Here is a 17,765-nt window from a genome sequence, read left to right as displayed (position 1 = left end):
CCACAGGTGAGAGGATTAAATAACTTAGCATTGTTTTCCTCTGTTTGTAAAAGGAAAATCTTATTAAATTCTTACACAGGCCAGGCGTGGTGGCTCACACCTGTAATCCCAGCACTTTGGGAGGCCGAGGCAGGTGGATCACGAGGTCAGGAGTTTGAGACCAGCCTTACCAACATGGTGAAACCCCCTCTCTACTAAAAATACAAAAATCAGCCACGCGTGGTGGCACATGCCTGTAATCCCAGCTACTCAGGAGGCTGAGGCAGGAGAATTGCTTGAATCCGGAAGGCGGATGTTGCAGTGAACCAAGATTGCGCCACTGCACTCCAGCCTGGGCAACAGAGCAAGACTCTGTCTCAAAAAAAAAAAAAATTCTTACACAAAGTGAGACACATATCAAATTTGCTAGAAAATAAATCATAGAAATTAAAGTATTAGGAGAGTTAATGGTAAGTGAAGAATTTTAAATTTAATGTTCTACGATACACTTACAGCACAACATGTTTCCATGTAGAATCTTTTATTTTTAAGTGTGAATCTTAAAGTCTGCAAAATAATAAAATGATCTCTGTAGATTTGAAATCTGGAATAGTATTTCTTTTCCATATTGATACTACAACTCAGAAGAATTTCTCACTCTTATTTTATGTGCTTCTTTTTTAGTGGGTGAAGGTGTCTACAGCTTATATTCTTAGTCACCTAACTGTAGTCAACTTCTTGGTCATTTTCTCTGGAAAAATTTTGAAGATCATGGCAACTTTTAGATTAAACCATTTTCTGGGTTTTTTTAATGCAAACTTGTTTATTGTGTTCACAAAGTGGCCAGTCATAAGACCATAAGCAACGCCTGCACTTTCAGTGGCTTTCATACCATTACCATCTGTAATCAATAAATGTATATTTATTTTGTAAAACATAATGTTTGGAAGTATATATACATTGTCAAATGCTTAATTCTAGGTAATTACGCCACATAGTTAACATTTCTGTGGCAAGAGCAAGTGACACTGTCAGCATTTTTCAAAACTACAAATACATTATTTTGATCTATAGTCACTACACTGTACAAAAATATCTCTTGAACTTATTCTATTAACTATAATTATGTATTTTTTGATCAACATCTTTTCAAACCCTCCTGTCTCCTAAATACCTTGGTGTCTGGTGGCCACCACTTTACTCTCTACTTCAATAAGATTTTTAGAATCCCTTTGTAAGTGGAATCATGAAATAATCTTTGTGTCTGGCTCATTTCGACAAATATAATGTCCTCTAAGTTCATTCATGTGATGGAAAATAATAAAATTTCCTTTTTTAAAGATGAAAAATAATAATAATAGTCAAACTTCTGAATATAAACATATTCATAAAACCTAAACACACAATTTGGAAATGATGATCTAAAATTACTAATGAGTTTAGGCCAGGCGCAATGGCTGAAGACTGTAATCCCAGCACTTTTGGAGGCCAAGGCAGGTAGATCACCTGAGGTCAGGAATTCGAGACCAGCCTGGCCAACATGGTGAAACCCCGTCTCTACTAAAAATACAAAAAATTAGCCGGGCGTGGTGGCCTGAGCCTGTGGTCCCAGCTACTCAGGAGGCTGAGGCAGGAGAATCACTTGAACCCAGGAGGCAGAGGTCACAGTGAGCCAAGATCATGCCACTGCACTCCAGCCTGGGTGACAGAACGAGATGCTGTCTCAAAAAAAAAAAAAACAGTAAAATTACTAATGAGTTTACCGCCATTTAAAATCAAAGTTACGGCCGGGCACAGTAGCTCACAGCTATAATCCCAGTACTCTGGGAGGCCAAGATGGGCAAATCACTTGAGCCCAGGAGTTCAAGACCAGCCTGGGCAACATGGCCAAACCTTGTCTCTACAAAAAATACTGTAAAAAATTAGCTGGGCATGGTGGCATGCTCCTGTAGTCATGAGGTAGAAGGTAGGACTTGGCTCAGGAGGTGGGACTCAGCACACTGGACCAAATTGAAAACTAACTAAAACAGGGAGGGGGCTGAAGCAGCTTTCCATGAGGCACACCCACCAGGGTGCCATGTCAGTTTCTCATTCCCATGGCAACATGCAGAAGTTACCACCCCTTTCCATAGCAATGACCCAGAAGTTACTACCCTTTTCCTAGAAATGTCTGCATAATCTGCCTCATAATTTGCATATAATAAAAAGTGGACTATAAATATGGCTGCAGAACTGCCTCCAAGCTGCTGCTCTGGGCACACTGTCTATGGGGCAGCTCTCCTTCATGAGGGACAGTACCTCTGCTGCTGCTGTACCTTGCCACCACCAGCTGGCCTTCAAACTTTTTCCTGGGCAAAGCCAAGAGCCCTCCCAGGCTAAGCCCCAGTTTTGGCCGTTGCACACTAGAGTAGGCAATAGAGTGAGACCCTGTCTCAATCAATCAAGCAATCAGTGAATAAAATGGAAGTTTCTATATTTTGTTTCTCAGAGTTGTGATACTTTAATTCCAGAAGAAATATGGTACTGATGAAAATCAACCACAGTCTCATTTTCAACAGTATTAAGGCATAAACAGCAGCAGGAAAGGCTTTTACCCATTTAAACTCCAGGCCTGATACGGGCACACAAATAAAAAGGTTCTGATACAGTAATATCTATCAAATAGCAAACTGTGCTGTTAGGAGCTATTTAAATTCCCACAAGTAAACAAGAATATTTCCAAAGTGATATGGACAATTTTGAGCAGCTTCTTAAAAGAAGGTGAAGAGAGCTAAGAGTATGTTAAACTTCAATTGTATCTACAGTTCCCACCTTTCTGATTACTACCATTTAAGAGTGAATTTTTACTGCCTAATATTCAATCAGGTCAATCTTTTCCCATTCAGGTAAATGCCAGGAAAATTTTAAGAATATCTAAAATTAAGAGTGGTAAACTGAATAAAAGTAAACATCACATACCTTGTAAAAGATATCTTGCACTCAAATGCACATTAATGCTTGCATGTAGGCCAGATATAAGTCTGTAGAATGCTCTTTTTTCTACACAGAGACCTACGAAAAAGCAGTGACTTAGAAATAAAATTTCATATGTGAATCTTGTAGACATAAAATTAATCTCATGAGAAAAAAAATCATCATTGAAATTTATTTTAAAGTTTCAAATTACCTTCTAGCCAACTGTAAAAAGTGTTCTCTGAAATCAAAAGAAAAATAAGTCATAAGATTGGAAAAATGCCAAAATACAAGGTTTTCAAAAGTTTTAAAGCATTATAGGAAATTTGTGCCAAACAGCAATGTAAAGATTGTTTAACCTAACGGTCCAAGTCTTAATTGCAATTTCTCAAAAGGAAGAAAAAAGGTTATGGATTCAGTTAAGTACCAGCCTGCTGCTTGGTCTTTAAAAGGCTTTAGCACTGCCTGAGGTTGACCCAGTCTCTTAACGTTCTGGTTAAAGTGTTTTACATGAGGTCAAAATACAGAATTTAAATAGTAAATCAATCAAGAATGGGAAAATACCTAGCCTTGATAACAATTCATGCCATGAAAATTAAGGATTCATTACATGCTTTTTAAATTAGAAAAAAACTAAAATGATAAGACAGTATTGAAGGGGTACTATTTTTATTTAGCTGATAATATTACATGCCATTCACTATTTCAAAAGAGCAATTCAGGAAAATGTTATAAACACCAAATATCACTTATATTCTTATGACCTAATAAGATCATTGTCAATATATTTAATGCCTAGTAATTCTATGAATACGTTAATGCCTAAATTAACATGATAGAACACTATCTAACTAGTTAACATGGTAAAATAACATACAACTATGAAAATAGCAAGAATGTAGAACATGGCAATACATAAAAATGTTTACTTGAAATATACAAAAGGCATAAGAAATAATCACTACAACTCTGTAAAGATTCATGTATGCATTTGCTACAGAGATGATAAACACTGTACAGTGTTTTCTACTAAAGTTGCTTACAGTAATGTTAAAAATGAACCAAACAAGTATAAAAATAATGGAAAGAATGGCAAAGGGAATAAGCAATAAATTGGAATATATAAAAACTCAAAACATCTATTTGTCAGAACACTTCATAAACAAAAGCAAAATGCAAACAACAAACTCAGTAAAATGTATGTTGCAAATACGACAAAGGGATTAGATCCTAAATATATAAAAAGCTCATAAACTAAATAAAAATGCTAAAGTGCCCCCTTAAAAAGAGGTAAATAATATGAATTGAAAAATTCACAAAGGAAAAAATACATATGGTAATAACAGACAAAATTGTATGGTCTTACAGGCAATAAAAAATGCAAATGAAAACAAAAGATATATGACTTTATCAAATAAGATAAAAATATGATCATCTTTAATGCTGACAAGTGTTGGACAAAACTACTTATATATAGAAAACATAAATATCAAAATGTTAGCAGAGAAGCATATCTGGTAGGGTATGGTTCCCGGAGTCAAACTGCCTGATGTAAATCTTAACACTGCTACTTACAAATCATATTATTTTAGTCAAGTTGCTGAACCTCTCTTCATCTATAAAATGGAGACAGGAATAATACCCCTAGGATTGGCGAAAGAATTAAATAAAATCATATTTGTAAATTGCTCAGAAAAGTGCACGGCACAGAGTTATTATTAATTATTTGGGGATGTGGGGATTATAAGGAATTTATTTCCTTATAAAAATTTTCAAGGTTCTTTTTTTCAAGTTTTTGATCATGAATTAGGGAGTTAGGGGATAATACTGCTTAGGACCTAGGCTTCCAGAGAAATTTTCAGTTCAGTGTTTGTGTGTGTGTGTGTGTGTCTGTGTGTCCTTTTTTTAAAAAAATAAAAAAGAAAAAAGACAGAGTCTTGCTCTGTTACCCAGGCTGGAGGGCAGTGGCTCCATCTCAGCTCACTGCAACCTCTGCCTCCCCAGCTCAAGTGACCCTCCCATCTCAGCCTCCCACATAGCTGGGATCACAGGTGTGCACCATCACACCCAGCTAATTTTTCTATTTTTAGTAGAGACAGGGTTTCACCAGGTTAGCCAGGCTGGTCTCAAACTCCCGGCCTCAAGTGATCAGCCAGCCCTGGCCTTCCAAAGTTCTGGGATTACAGGCATGAGCCACCAAGCCCAGCCAAGAAATCAGTTCAGTATTATAATCCTGAAGTACCTATTCTCAAGTTGACCTGACTGTGGTCTAAACAATCACTTAATATGATAGCTCTCAGGAATAACCCTTTGATATTTGGCCAAAATCAATACTTATAATAAGGCAGTTTCTCTAAGGATGGCTCCCACAGGTTAACGATCTTTTTTCTGATAATAAGAGGTGTTCAAATAGAACTGAAAAATCATAGTAGTCTCCTCTAATGTGGCTAAGAACATAGCATAGAACTAGGTGGATACTCAAGGTAAAATAAGGTTACTCAAAACGGAAAATTATAGAATCACATGTACCAGTAGCAAATATGAGGCATCTTTGGAAAAATAATCTCACTGCTAAACAATTTCTCTTCCAAACAGTTCTGAGTCAGCATTTTATTTAGCTACTACAGTTAATATAATATAAAGCACAATAATAAAATAGCATTGTTATCAGACTTTAGTATTCTGTTATTTAGACATAATGCAAAAGCAATTCATAAGAATTATGTTCAGAAAATAGAGGATCTTGAGGGAAAGAAAAGTGATACTTCATATTTTAGCAATTTCACCTAGATAGACTAAAGCTAAGCACCATTAACTCTTTTCATATTGTTAAGCATATGGTCTTAAGAATAACAAATGTCGGCCGGGCGCGGTGGCTCACGCTTGTAATCCCAGCACTTTGGGAGGCCGAGGCGGGCGGATCACAAGGTCAGGAGATCGAGACCACGGTGAAACCCCGTCGCTACTAAAAATACAAAAAAAAAAATTAGCCGGGCGTGGTGGCGGGCGCCTGTAGTCCCAGCTACTCGGAGAGGCTGAGGCAGGAGAATGGCGTGAACCCGGGAGGCGGAGCTTGCAGTGAGCCGAGATTGCGCCACTGCACTCCAGCCTGGGCGACAGAGCGAGACTCCGTCTCAAAAAAAAAAAAAAGAATAACAAATGTCATTTCAATTTCACCCTTAAAGCAAAAACACAAAGTAAACCTAATGTATGTTGAAACTGTTAGCATTAGTTAGACTTGGCAATGACACCTACATCCAACGAGTCAGCAACAACCTTAGAAGCCAGCTCTGAAATCAATACTCATCATGCCCAGAACCTTCCTACATGAAACCCAGCAGATCCCAGAGTTCAACCAGTAAAAGAGGGAGGACATTTCCCTGGCCTGAGGCAATAGGAGAGACGGGGAGTGGACATGCTTCCACATTCGGGGGGGTAAAATGTGCAAATGAATGATCAGAGGCTGAGGCACACTGTTTCTAATGCCTGAACCCAGACACAAAGTCACTTTCCCTTAATCTGTGCTAGTACCTCCAGACTTTCAGATAAATAAGTAAAACTTAAGTTCTTCTGATTTTTAGAGGTGAGAAGAAAAAAATAAACTTTGCCATAATAAACGTCTGAATGTATAAACAAATTCATATATGTAATATATAATAAAGAAATTATACTTACCTTCACTTTTCCCTGAAAAGCAAAACAAAATGTTTATTAAAATAAATTCCTTCCAGTGCCCCTTTTATAATGCTACACTTTCATAAAAATAAGACTTTAATAATGGTTAGTTTTAGTCTAACAGTTCATTCACACAAGTAAAATCTGAAAGTGAGACATTCGTGACCGCAACTCTATCTGGTGGTGATATGAATTATGCCTGATTTGACTAAATGGTGTTATCTCCATGAGTGTACATAATGAGGTTCAGCTCATGTGAGATTTAATATACCCTGACAGGAGAGAAAAAACTAATCTATCACCTGAGAGTACTCTTCAATATCTTAAGGACCTACGTTTACTTGGCTGACAGAGACTTTTCCACATTTATCTATCCTAAAGCTATAGTTTCTGTTAAATATTATTATTATTGCTTTGAAACCTCCAGCCTGGCCTTATAATATTTAACCTTAGTTGGGAATATTTTCACAGACTATTTATAAGATTCAAATTATACATAATACAGTAATTTGTGTGCAGCTGCTTATTTACTACTGAAAATTTGTCTTCAAAAATTTTGCCCACTTTTTTTAATGCCATCAGTTTATTAAAGAAATATATAATCATTGCAAATATATGTTTTTTAAAAAACAGACAAAATAAAAAATTATTCATAATTCCCCAGCTCAAAGATAAACACTATTTACTTTTTAGTGAATGTCTTTTTTGTTTATAGATGTATTATACATACTGTTTTGATACCTGATTTTCCTCACTGTGTTATTGGTCACTTTTGATTTAAATGAATAAAAATTTACAGCAACATTTATAATGGCTATTTTCTACTATGTGACTATACCATAAGTCATTTAACCAGTTCCCTAATGATAAATATTTAAATTGTTCCTATGTATCTTTATGGTAAGTGACGTGGTTAATTACTTTATCAAATCATAATGTGAGATCATAATGATCGCCTCTTTTCTATTAATTTGCATTTCATCTGATAGTAAATCAATTGGCTTCCACTGAGTCACCACATGTGACTCTGTATAAACTCAAAAGCCTTATTTAAAGATTTTTCATTCCTAATCTAAGGAAGAGAAATCTGCCAGAATTTAGGGAATGATGCACTCTCATCCCCTTCCAGGAGGAAATTTATATTTATTAACTATTTGAGATCAGCATCTTTTCAAATAAATTTTAAAAATGAAAACCTTACACTTTTGCTAAAAGCACATTAAAGATTTTAATCAGTAAGCACATATTTGAAGAGAATAAGGACACATAATTTCTAAAGAAAAAGTCTGAACTCATACACTGAAATGGCTTATTCAACAAACCATTCTTCATATTACAGATGGGGTAGGGTTTTTGTAAATTTTAATTTTACATCCCCTCTGGCATCTACACAGTGCCTAGCACGTAGTAAATGGTGGATAATCATTTGCTGAAAGAACAACTGGCTTTCACTATTGTAGACAAGACCATTAAATGAAGAGAGCAATTTTCACTGATCATGTATCTAACAAACTACTCCATCTATTATGTGTCAGGCTCTATACAGAGAGATAAAACAGATAAATGCTGCCCATATGTTCAGAGTACTAGGGGAGATCGATAGATATATAAATAATAATAAAATAATGCTACACAGTGGGAAAGGCCATAAGAGGAAAACAAAGAATTAAAAACAAACACATGCATCAGATTACTTCATGAGGAGGGAGAAATACTTCTGGTTATAAGGACCAGGGAAAGTTTTATGGAAAAAGCAGCATTTGAGCCAGACTTTGAGTGAAAATAGAATACTAAAACTGTTATTAAGGCGTGAACCCGGGAGGTGGAGCTTGCAGTGAGCCGAGATCGCGCCACTGCACTCCAGCCTGGGTGACAGAGCGAGACTCCGTCTCAAAAAAAAAAAAAAGATATAAAGACATGTAGGCCGGGCGCGGTGGCTCAAGCCTGTAATCCCAGCACTTTGGGAGGTCGAGGCGGGCGGATCACGAGGTCAGGAGATCGAGACACCATCCTGGCTAACACGGTGAAACCCCGTCTCTACTAAAAATACAAAAAAATTAGCCGGGCGTGTTGGCGGGCGCCTGTAGTCCCAGCTACTCGGGAGGCTGAGGCAGGAGAATGGCGTGAACCTGGGAGGCGGAGCTTGCAGTGAGCCGAGATCGCGCCACTGCACTCTAGCCTGGGGGACAGAGCAAGACTCCGTCTCAAAAAAAAAAAAAAAAGATATAAAGACATGTAAAGTTGAAATCAAATGCTCAATATTTGCAATAATTTCAAGTTTTAGAAAAAATTTGAGAGTTTGGGGTATTTATTTATCTGTGGGATGAGTAAAACTTTTAAAAAACTGACACTTTACTATGTCTACAAAAATATATAGAATAAATATATATCCTAATCTTTATTTTTTGATAATCTAATACCAGGAACTTCATTATAAAAATACTTTTTACTGGCCAGGGGCAGTGGCTCACACCTGAAATCCCAGCATTTTCGGAGGCCGAGGCGGGTGGATCATGAGGTCAGGAAATCGAGACCATCCTGGCTAACACCGTGAAACCCCATCTCTACTAAAAATACAAAAAAATTAGCTGGGCGTTGTGGTGGGCGCCTGTAGTCCCAGCTACTCAGGAGGCTGAGGCAGGAGAATGGCGTGAACCCGGGAGGCGAAGATTGCAGTGAGCCAAAGTCGCGCCACTGCACTCCAGCCTGGGCAACAGAGCGAGACTCCATCTCAAAAAAAAAAAACAAATACTTTTTACTGAAGTACAAATAATTTAAGCACCAATCTCTGCAAGCGTGAGGCATAACTTTATGGAAACAGGACTGTGGATTATATGACTTCAACTGTTACTGCCATTTATCTTGCCTTCCCCTTCCTTTGAATTAAAGTTCCCTGGCTAAGAAATAATATAACAATGCAAATAAGTAATTTACCTTGACCAGAAGCCAAAGGATTTAAAGGTCTTTTAATTGTCTGTGGCCTAGAAGTAAAAAGAATTAAAAATATAAACACAAATGTTACCAATCATGTTATATTTAAGTGATATTATCTCAGAAAACTGCTTAATATCCAAAATCAAATTGTTTTATGGAGATTATAAAATACTTAGTTTCCTCTAATTGCTTTAAGGGAGGGTGGCTATTTGTTGTAGTGATAATAGTTCCTGATCTTTTCCCATTGTAGCCTCCAGCAGGCCATTTCCTAATCACTTCTTCAAACAAAAGAAGGCAAAGTACCAGCCAAGCTCTTCTCTTGGAGTCACTACTATGTTTTTATATATATTATATATACATATCTATGTATATGTGTGTATGTGTGGCACAAAGTGTACCCCTAAATGAAAGACAAATAAGCAAAAAATATTCAATATAAGCATTAAAATTTAAAAATGGAAAAACAATAGTGTAGATTATTTTCCACTTAGGTAATCTTTAGACACATCAATTTGCCCTGTAGCTAAGTTTGTTACAATTTAAATAAAAGTTGTTTGTTCAGTAGGAAAAAATAGAAATTTTCTGGAGAGTTACTATGTCACTAAAGTGCTCTTAAATCCCAAAATAAATATGCATTAGTATTAAGAGTAAACTATAGGGCTTGTTTTAACATCTATTTTAAAAATTTGCAAAACTGGAGACATTTTGAGAACAGAATATGTAAGCTATATTTTAAAATACACAATATAACTTAGCCCTTTATACATTGTTTATATTGTTAGAAATTATGGGAATCAGGATATAAATTAGTAAGAGAATGACTACAAAAGTAATACAGATCTAACAAATGCTTCATGGACTCTTTTTTTTTTTTTTTTTTTTTTCTTTTTTGAGACGGAGTCATTCTTAATTCACATTAAAAATAACAACAACAGGGCCGGGCATGGTGGCTCATGCCTGTAATCCCAGCACTTTGGGCGTGGTGGCTCACCCCTGTAATCCCAGCACTTTGGGAGGCCGAGGTGGGTGGAGATCACCTGAGGTCAGGAGTTCAAGAACAGCCTGGCCAACATGGTTGAAAGCCTGTCTCCACTAAAAATACAAAAATGAGCTGGGTGTGCTGGTGCGTGCCTATAGTCCCAGCTACTCAGGAGGCTGAGGCAGGAGAATCGCTTGAACCTGGGAGGCAAAGGTTGCGGTGCGCAGAGGTGACGTCACTCCAGCCTGGGCGACAGAGTGAGACTCCATCTCAAAAAAAAAAAAACAAACAAAAAAACCTTTAAAGTAAATCTTTAAGTCCGTAAATCAAACATTTCTAATAATAGTCAAGATAATTTAAATAAAATACATGGCAGAAATAAGCAATTAATAAAAACTCTCTACTTTCCAAACTGGAGAAATTCTTCAAGTCAAAAAAAAAAAAAAAAAACCATAGTCTGACATTTTATTGGTATAAGCACAATTACTGATCTCATACTTATATTTGACTTATAAAAAGTGAAATATATAATATTATCCCCATACTTGGGAACTCCAAAGACTTTCCCAGAACCCTCTCCATCTCTAAGACAGCATAAGGTGCTCGCACATACATTGTTCCCAAAAACCAGTAAGTACAAAGTTTAGCGCCTCAAGGCTTACGTGTGAGTAACCTGAAGCATTTCTCAGACACCCTGTGATCAGCAACTGCCTCCAGCCTAATGGTTACCCCATACAAAGTGGGCTCTTTCACTTACTAGATCTTTGACACTAAACAAATCATTTAACCTCTCTAAGTCTCAGTTTCTCTGTCTATAAAACACTGATGACTGCAACACAGGGTTATTGCAAGGACAAAAGGAGAAAATGTATGTAACATGCTTACCACAATGCCTAGGATTAGTGATACAGTGAGTGCTCAAAAATCATACCTATTATAATTGTTCTCTGAAATCAATTTAACTGTAAAATAATTAAAGCCACAGAAAGCGGGTGTACAGAGCACCAAAAAGAGAATTAAGAGTTGTATATTCTTTTCTCTACACTGCCACTGTGTGATCTTGGGAAATGAAGTAAACCTCTCCAGCTCTAGGTTACCTCATCTATAAAATGAGATCCTATAATCTACTCAAGGAACATTTGTCAAGGGCGTACAATACTCCCATAAAGGTCCAATACTCCTCTAACTCTTAAAAAAAAAAAAAAAAAAAAGGAAAAATTTGTGGAAACTCACGTCTATATATTTCCCCAGAAGGAAACTGGATTAATGAATAGTCATGTTTCTTTGTACAAATATATCTTTTAACCAAGTGAATTTGATTTTTAATTTTAAATCATGATTTTGTTTATAAAGAGAAATCACCACATCTTACAGGAATTTTTCTAAATGAAAATGACACATACTTAAAACAGTTTTCTTCATAGATAACATTCCATATTTTCCAAGCATCTGGTCCCTTGTAACCAGTGTAGCGCTCAGGATTAAGAAGCAAATCTACATATTCAGCTTCAGGGGACTGAATGTCTGTAAAATAAAATGTCTTATTAAATATTTCTTATCCTCAGTTACCTTAAAAAGCTACTACACAAGACTGTATTCCATTGATTCTAACGCACCACAAATATAACAATGTGTCAGGAATTTTAAAACAACTTTTCAGGAGAAAGAAAGGAAGGAGGCCGGGTGTGGTGCCTCACACCTGTAATCCCAGCACTTTGGGAGGCCAAGGTGGGCGGATCACTTGAGGTCAGGAGTTCAAAGCCAGCCTGGCCAACATGGTGAAACCCTGTCTCTACTAAAAATACAAAAATTAGCCAGGTATGGTGGTGCACGCCTATAGTCCCAGCTACTTGAGAGGCTGCAACAGGAGAATCACTTGAACCTGGGAGGTAGAGGTTGCAGTGAGTGGAGATTGCGCCACTGTGCTCCAGCTTGGGTGACAGAGCAAGACTCCATCTCAAAAAAAAAAAAAAAAAAAGGAACGAAGGAAAAGAGAGAGAAACACATACAGCCACATTAATTGTACACACTGGCTACAAAAACATTATGATTTAGGAATTGTAAAAATAGGAATATGTGAATTTTAGAATCAAAGAAACATGGTAATTCAATTCTCATAAGCTATTCAGACAAAGAATATAACATACATTTCCCTCCACATTAACCACAGCAGTTCATCAATAACTACAGTAAATGCCGGGCGCGGTGGCTCACGCTTGTAATCCCAGCACTTTGGGAGGCCGAGGCGGGCGGATCACGAGGTCAGGAGATCGAGACCACGGTGAAACCCCGTCTCTACTAAAAATACAAAAAATTAGCCGGGCGTGGTGGCGGGCGCCTGTAGTCCCAGCTACTCGGAGAGGCTGAGGCAGGAGAATGGCGTGAACCCGGGAGGCGGAGCTTGCAGTGAGCCGAGATTGCGCCACTGCACTCCAGCCTGGGCGACAGAGCGAGACTCCGTCTCAAAAAATAAATAAATAAATAACTACAGTAAATGAAGGAGTGTTAGTATCGTACACTGCTTGTTACCAAATACTTTCTTCTTAGATGACCACCAGCAGGATCTGCTACCAATCTGGCCAAAAGCAAAAGTTACAATGCAGCATGATTCTGTGTCAACATTATTTATAAAAGGGAAAACTGGAAGCAACCTAAACATCCAACATCACGGAATAGTCAGAGCATGGGCTCTGGAGCCAGAACACCCAGGCTAGAATTCAGACCCTGTTACTTATTTATCATTTATAATGTGTTATAACTTCAAAACAAAAAAGATGGTCCCAGGGTGGGCACGATGTTTCATGCCTGTAATCCCAGCATTTTGGGAGGCTTGGGGGCAGACTGCTTGAGCCCAGAAGTGATTCTAAAATTCACAGGCAACCTGGTGAAACATCAGGCATCAATAAAAAATACAGAAATTAGCCAGGCATCATGGCACGTGCCTGTGGTCCCAGCTACTCAGGAGGCTGAGGTGGGAGAGTCACTTGAGCCTAGGAGGTTCAGGCTGCAGTGAGCCATGATTGCACCACGGCACTCCAGCCTGGGCAACAGAGTGAGACTGTGTCTCAAAAAAAGATGGGCCATAGTCCTCCAGTGGCTTTGGGAAATTATTTGGTACTATAATAATACTTTATTCATACATAAAGCTTAACAGTATGAGCCAACAAAGAATGAAAAAGTGGATAAAAATGGTCTCAATGCAACCAAAGTCAATGACAAAAATATGAGCACAAAAGTGCTTAGAGGAGAGTCCATCAAGCTCTCAACTATACCTATTTTTATTATTAAAAAACAAATACAAAAACAAAAAAAACCCTAAGCTTGGTTATTTTTTACTCCAATTCACAGTATATTAGAAGCATAAATTAGGGGGAAAGTTGCTTCTAGAAGCAGTACAATGATGGCATCTTAAAATAGCAGAGTTCAGTGCAGAAGTGGCAATTAAAATAACTAGAAAAACAAAATATAAGGACTTAAAAAACAAATTAGCATGGAATCATCTAGTTCAGGAATGGATAACTGTTCATTTCAACTAATACTAAAGGCAACTGCCACATATAAATTATAATAAATTCATTTTTTAAACCCTGATGTTTAAAATATATAAACAGCAGGCTGGGTGCGGTGGCTCACGCCTGTAATCCCAGAACTTTGGGAGGCTGAGGCAGGTGGATCACATGAAGTCAGGAGTTCAAGACCAGCATGACCAACATGGAGAAACCCCATCTCTACTAAAAATACAAAATTAGCAGGGCATGGTGGTGCATGCCTGTAATACCAGCTACTCGGGAGGCTGAGGCAGGAATAATTGCTTGAACCCGGGAGACAGAGGTTACAGTGAGCTGAGATCGCACCATTGCACTCCAGCCTGGGCAACAAGAGTGAAACTCTGACTCGGAAAAAAAAATAAAAATAAAAATGAAATAAAATACATAAACAATGGTCAGTATCCAGGACTTTGAGAAAACTAACAACCAAGAAATGATTAAATGTTTTAATATTCTACCTAGAGATAAACACTTGTTGCCTCATAATTTTACTTATTATAAATACTTCATTCTTCTTCAAGCTTATAAAAAATAAATATTACTATATTAATATAATTATATTACAAATCTTATAATTATACTATAAATATTATAATTATAATTATACAATTATATGTAACGTAATACTATAATTATATTAAATATTACTATAATTATATTTGTGCCAAGGATTTTTATGATGCGCTGGTTCCTATCACTGAATAGAACCTAAATTTTTTCATAGAAAACTAGTCAAACATGTTTTGTAAAATCTAAGAAAAGACATTTAAAAGCCCATTTGGCCCTTATAGGAAGATGCCAATATCCAGCCCTAGAAGCAGAAAACATGTGTTCTGCAAAACCTATATGATGTGCTGTTTCCTATCACTGAATAGAACCTGTTTTTGACAAAAGCTCAAATTTCCAATTAGGATTTTAAAAATACTTTCTATATTTCACATACCATTTACATCCATTATTTATTCCTGCTAAAGCTTTCTTTAAAATATTCAGCTTTTTTTAACAGAAGACACTAATACAAGTGGCCAAGTGATTCACCAAACTCTACCATATAAGAAATGAATCACTGATTCTCACTTGGTGCTGCACATTGTAGTCACAAAAGGATGTTAATGAAGGTTAAAATATTACCATCCTTTTTCTAACATTGGAGGACTAAAAAAAATTATAGCTGCATACTATAAATTTAGTTTTATCTCACAACAATATTTAAGGTAAAAAAAAAAAAAAATCCTTGTAGAAAAGAGGGCAAAATAAGGGAGTTGGGAGAACATCTTATCCCCTTCCTTTACTAGTCCAAATCTTGATATAGGTCTATACCCCTTATCTAACATGCCTGGGACCATACGTGTCTCGGCTGGAATGAACTTTCCAGATTTTACAAAGGTAATACAGTACATGCAACATATATTGCATGTTACTCCAGCTGGACCTGGGGCAGCAATCTTTATTCAAACACATAAATATTTCTACAGTGAAACATATGAATACTCACACTAAATGAGCCTGTGCTAAACGCAGGGGGAGAAATGTTCAGTTTTCAGAGTTTTCAGATTTTAGAATTGGAAATAAGGAATTATAACTAAGTATATACCAAAACATGGCTACGGTTTCCATTAAGGAAAGCAATTTTCCCCAAAAAGAAGCCACAAAATTAAAAATACTTTCTCTTTTTTTTTTTTTTTTTTTTGAGACGGAGTCTCGCTCTGTCGCCCAGGCTGGAGTGCAGTGGCGCAATCTCGACTCACTGCAAGCTCCGCCTCCCGGGTTCATGCCATTCTCCTGCCTCAGCCTCTCCAAGTAGCTGGGACTACAGGCGCCCGCCACCACGCCCGGCTAGTTTTTTGTATTTTTAGTAGAGACAGGGTTTCACCGTGGTCTCGATCTCCTGACCTCGTGATCCGCCCGCCTCGGCCTCCCAAAGTGCTGGGATTACAAGCGTGAGCCACCGCGCCCGGCCAATACTTTCTCTTTTATGGAGATTGTAGGCTGCATCTTTGGCTTATAATTAAAAGAATTTCTATCACTGTTTTCACTAATTTTTTGTTGTGTTGCTTTGAGAAAGGGTCTCACTCTGTCCTAGGCTTGGAGTACAGTGGTGCTCACTCCAGCCTCAACCCCCCTGGATCAAGCAATCCTCCCACCCCCCGAGTAGCTGGGACTACTGGCACGCACCACCAGGCCTGGCTAATTTTTATATTGTTTGTAGAGACAGAGTTTTGCCATGTTGCCCAGGCTAGGCTCAGCAATTTTCCCTCCTTGGCCTCTCAAAGTGCTGGGATTACAGGCATAAGCCAACAAGCCTGGCCCGTTTTCACTAATTTTTGAAAGAGCGTTAGTCTACTAGAAAAGAGCCACAGAAGAATACCAAAACTCAATTTGATTTTTTTTTTTTTTTTGGTGAATTAAGAGGCTAACAATTCAACTTAGAAAAAGGAAATACTAGAAAAAGGAAGAATTGGAAAATCTATATATCTTGATCAGAGGTGTTTTTTTGGTTTGCTTTTTGTTTTTTTGAGAAGGAGTCTCGCTCTGTCGCCAGGTTGGAGTGCAATGGCACAACCTCAGCTCACTGCAACCTCTGCCTCCTGGGTTCAAGTGATTCTCCTGCCTCAGCCTCCTGAGAGGCTGGGATTACAGGCATGAACTACTGTGCCATGATCAGAGTTTTAATGAATCTGGGGCTCCTAGCTTTTAACAGCAGCAGTACTCTGGCTTAACTTCAGACATCACAGACTCGACTAACGGTTCAATAATCACTTCTCCAAAAGCAACACGGACCATCATTAAGGAAAATACATAACAATCCAACAGCAATATAACTGAAGCAGGTTTTTGTAATCCCTAAATTTTAGCTATTTATACAAAATGTATATACAAAATTATATAAACTACTAGCTACATATAACTGCAAAACTTAAGAGGTATATTTTTTCTAGAAACTGAGTTTTTTTAACTGTAATAAAATAGATATAATAAAATTTACAGTTTAACCACATTTAAGTATACAATTCAGTGGGATTCATTATATTCACAATGTTGTGAAACCATCACCACTACCTGTCGCCAGAACTTTTCCAGCACCTCAAACAGAAACTCTGTAACCATTTAGCAACAACGCCTACCCACCCCAACCTCTGATAATCTTTAATCTACTTTCTGTCTCTGAATTTGCCTATTGTTTACATTTCATATAAGTGAAATCATTTATACTTGTCCTTTGGTGCCTGACCTATTTCACTTAGCATGTTGTCAAGGTCCATCCGTGTTGTAGTATGTATCAGAACTTCATTCCTTTTTCTGGCTGAATAGTATTCCATTGTGTGTTTTATATAACACATTTTGTTTATCCATTCAAACAGTGCTGGACAATTGGGTTGTTACCACCTTTTGGCTACAATGAACATGACTTTGCCATCTATTTGAGTCCGTCTTTAATTTTTTTGAGTATATACCTAGAAAAGGAACTGTTATGTCATATAGTAATTCTACGTTTAGGTTTTTGAAGAACCGCCAAACTGTTAGAAACTGAGTTTTTTCCTTTAATAACATTTTTCTGAGATGGGTCTTACTATGTTGCCCAGTCTGGATTCAAATACGTGGGCTCCAGTGATTCTTCTGCCTCAGCCTCTAGAAAAGCTGGGACTACAGGCACACCACCATGCACAGATTAAAATAATTAAAAAAAATTTTTTTCT

At 37.3% G+C, this 17,765-nt stretch overlaps 1 protein-coding gene across 1 annotated transcript in view; it reads right to left on the bottom strand.

Moving 5' to 3' along the window:
- Positions 1–17,765, bottom strand: part of ERO1A (endoplasmic reticulum oxidoreductase 1 alpha) — a 61,822-nt gene that overhangs the window by 15,512 nt on the left and 28,545 nt on the right. The window contains exons 7-11 of the mRNA XM_032135100.2: positions 11,923–12,043; positions 9,541–9,587; positions 6,607–6,618; positions 3,146–3,172; positions 2,938–3,030 (exon numbers count right to left, since the gene is read on the bottom strand). Coding sequence (XP_031990991.1) covers positions 2,938–3,030; positions 3,146–3,172; positions 6,607–6,618; positions 9,541–9,587; positions 11,923–12,043 — 300 coding nt within the window. The remainder of the gene's footprint in view (positions 1–2,937; positions 3,031–3,145; positions 3,173–6,606; positions 6,619–9,540; positions 9,588–11,922; positions 12,044–17,765) is intronic.

This window comes from Hylobates moloch, unplaced genomic scaffold, assembly GCF_009828535.3.
Source record: "Hylobates moloch isolate HMO894 unplaced genomic scaffold, HMol_V3 SCAFFOLD_16, whole genome shotgun sequence".
NCBI classification, from domain to species: Eukaryota; Metazoa; Chordata; class Mammalia; order Primates; family Hylobatidae; genus Hylobates; species Hylobates moloch.
Note: the sequence above shows the minus strand (reverse complement) of the source record. Positions and strands in the feature narration are given on the sequence as shown.